At 49.6% G+C, this 1972-nt stretch overlaps 1 protein-coding gene across 1 annotated transcript in view; it reads left to right on the top strand.

Moving 5' to 3' along the window:
* Positions 1 to 369: 369 nt before the first annotated feature.
* The window catches only part of RCAN1 (regulator of calcineurin 1), an 11240-nt gene continuing 9637 nt past the window's right edge, over positions 370 to 1972 (top strand). Inside the window, exon 1 of the mRNA XM_004696949.2 lies at positions 370 to 591. Within this exon, the coding sequence (XP_004697006.1) occupies positions 505 to 591 (87 nt within the window). The 5' untranslated portion in view covers positions 370 to 504. The remainder of the gene's footprint in view (positions 592 to 1972) is intronic.

Raw genomic sequence — 1972 nt, 5'->3', positions numbered from 1 at the left:
AAGCCTGAAACTGCCCCAGGCCATTTCTAAGGGCTAATTGTTTCTACTAACTGTTTACTGGGGGGGACCTTGGCCCAAGGAGGGTGCCCGGCTCAGCGGGGAGCATGCCGCCTGAGCACTGCATGGAATTACTCCCAGTGGAAATTATGCTGCAAGAGGGCTTGATAAAGCAGCTGCGAAGCAAACCTCTCCCTGCAGCTTTTTCCATCCTCCCCAAGCAGAGTTAATTAGCATAGGGAAAGTGACTCAGGTGCTGACGTCACCTCTTTCCAATAGACTCGCGCTCTGTGCCAGACGGTCTGCCTGCAAGCATGCAGGACTTGACTCAGGAATTTGCTGTCCAAACAGGACGCCCTGGAAGCGGCGGCGCTCCTTCCCCCAAGGGGCCGGGCTTGGGCGCTTTATAAGCTGGGGCTCCGGCCGGAACCGGCAGCTCCTCCTAAAAGAACCTCACTCGGGATTGTCTCCGCCGGGCCCCGGGCCCTCTCACTGTCAGAAAGCAAGATGCACTTTAGAAACTTTAACTACAGCTTTAGCTCGCTGATTGCCTGCGTGGCAAACAGTGATGTCTTCAGCGAAAGCGAAACCAGGGTAAGGTTGCCAGCACCCCGCGATCCCGGGCGGTGCGGTGCGGTGCGGATGGTGCCGCTCCACCGGGAGTGGGACCGGCCGACATCGTTGGGGGGGCGGGGCGCTTGGTGGCGCTCAGACCGCGGGATCTTCGTGTGTGGAAGTACATCCCGAGTGCTTTTCGTTTTGAGAAGCAGAAGCTGTCCGGCGAGGGCATGTCTAAGGGTCTCCGAATCTGAGCCCATCCAGGCCCTGGACGGAGCAAGGATGGCCTTTGGGGTCGGGCCTGGGCTCGGACCGCTGCGCAGCCCCTTTGACTTTGGCTTTTGGTCTTCCGTGGAGCGCACAATCAATCAGGCAGGGACGAGACGCTTCTGTTTCACGGCCACGACCCCCAGTAACCGGGTTTTAGCTTAAGAAATAGATGCTGTAAGGATGTTTGTGTGCTTGGTGGGTAATTAAACAAAGGTCTGGCCTCAAGGTTCCAGATTTCTCTAGCTAGAGAAAGTGCATCCTTGGCAGCAAATGAGAAGAACCGGGCGAAGAATTCAAAGTGTGGGGTAAGAGTGTATCCTGGGAAGCAGCCCCGATCGTTGATAATTAATATAACTAGTCGTTTTATCAGGGTGTAGTCTATTCCCCTTATTGATTAAAAGGTACTGCTTTTCAGTAACTACCCAGCTGCGTAATTGAATCTTCAATCATGTTGCTTATGATAAACCCTGCATGTCTGTTTTTTAGGTTTGGGCTGGTTTGGTTTTTTTGTGGCGAAGAGGTTGTAGAAGATGCTTTATACCCAAAGTTGTATCATTACGTGGATTCAAAGAGTTTGTGGGAAAATCCCATTATCTCTTAATTCCATTTTTTCCTACAAACTTTTTGGAAGTTTTATTGTATATGTGTGGGGGGAGGAGATGTGTGTATGTATACATACACACACACACATATATATATTTATCAGATTAACCTTCATATATGACACTTGTGGGCTGCAGTCATAGTTTTGGAACTAGTCTGTTGAGGAACCTCTTGAGAAAATCTTACAGAATGAAGGAATTTACTTTTAGCGTTAATGTGAGAGACACCAGAATCTACTTTGACTAAGTCGAGATGCCAGGCAGCAGCTGTAATGACTAGAATCGGTTATTGGAAGCACCCTGAGTGTTTTGCAGAGAACAGAATAATGAATGAGAACACTGTGACTTTCACAGGTAAAGCGGCTTCTCCCAGGCCCTGGACCAGCACCCTGACTTGTACTCTAAAAATATTTATCAATGTCATCCCACCTCAATTCTGAATCATAACTTCAAAACGAAGCACTTGTTCACAGGGCTTATCGATGAGGTCATGTGAAATTCCAGATTTACAGAGTGCCCCCTTCAGCCAGCAACTTGCTTCCAAG

The sequence above is a fragment of the Echinops telfairi genome, unplaced genomic scaffold, assembly GCF_000313985.2.
Source record: "Echinops telfairi isolate 266 unplaced genomic scaffold, ASM31398v2 ScPeMD7_7469;HRSCAF=8507_0, whole genome shotgun sequence".
Taxonomy (NCBI): Eukaryota; Metazoa; Chordata; class Mammalia; order Afrosoricida; family Tenrecidae; genus Echinops; species Echinops telfairi.
Note: the sequence above shows the minus strand (reverse complement) of the source record. Positions and strands in the feature narration are given on the sequence as shown.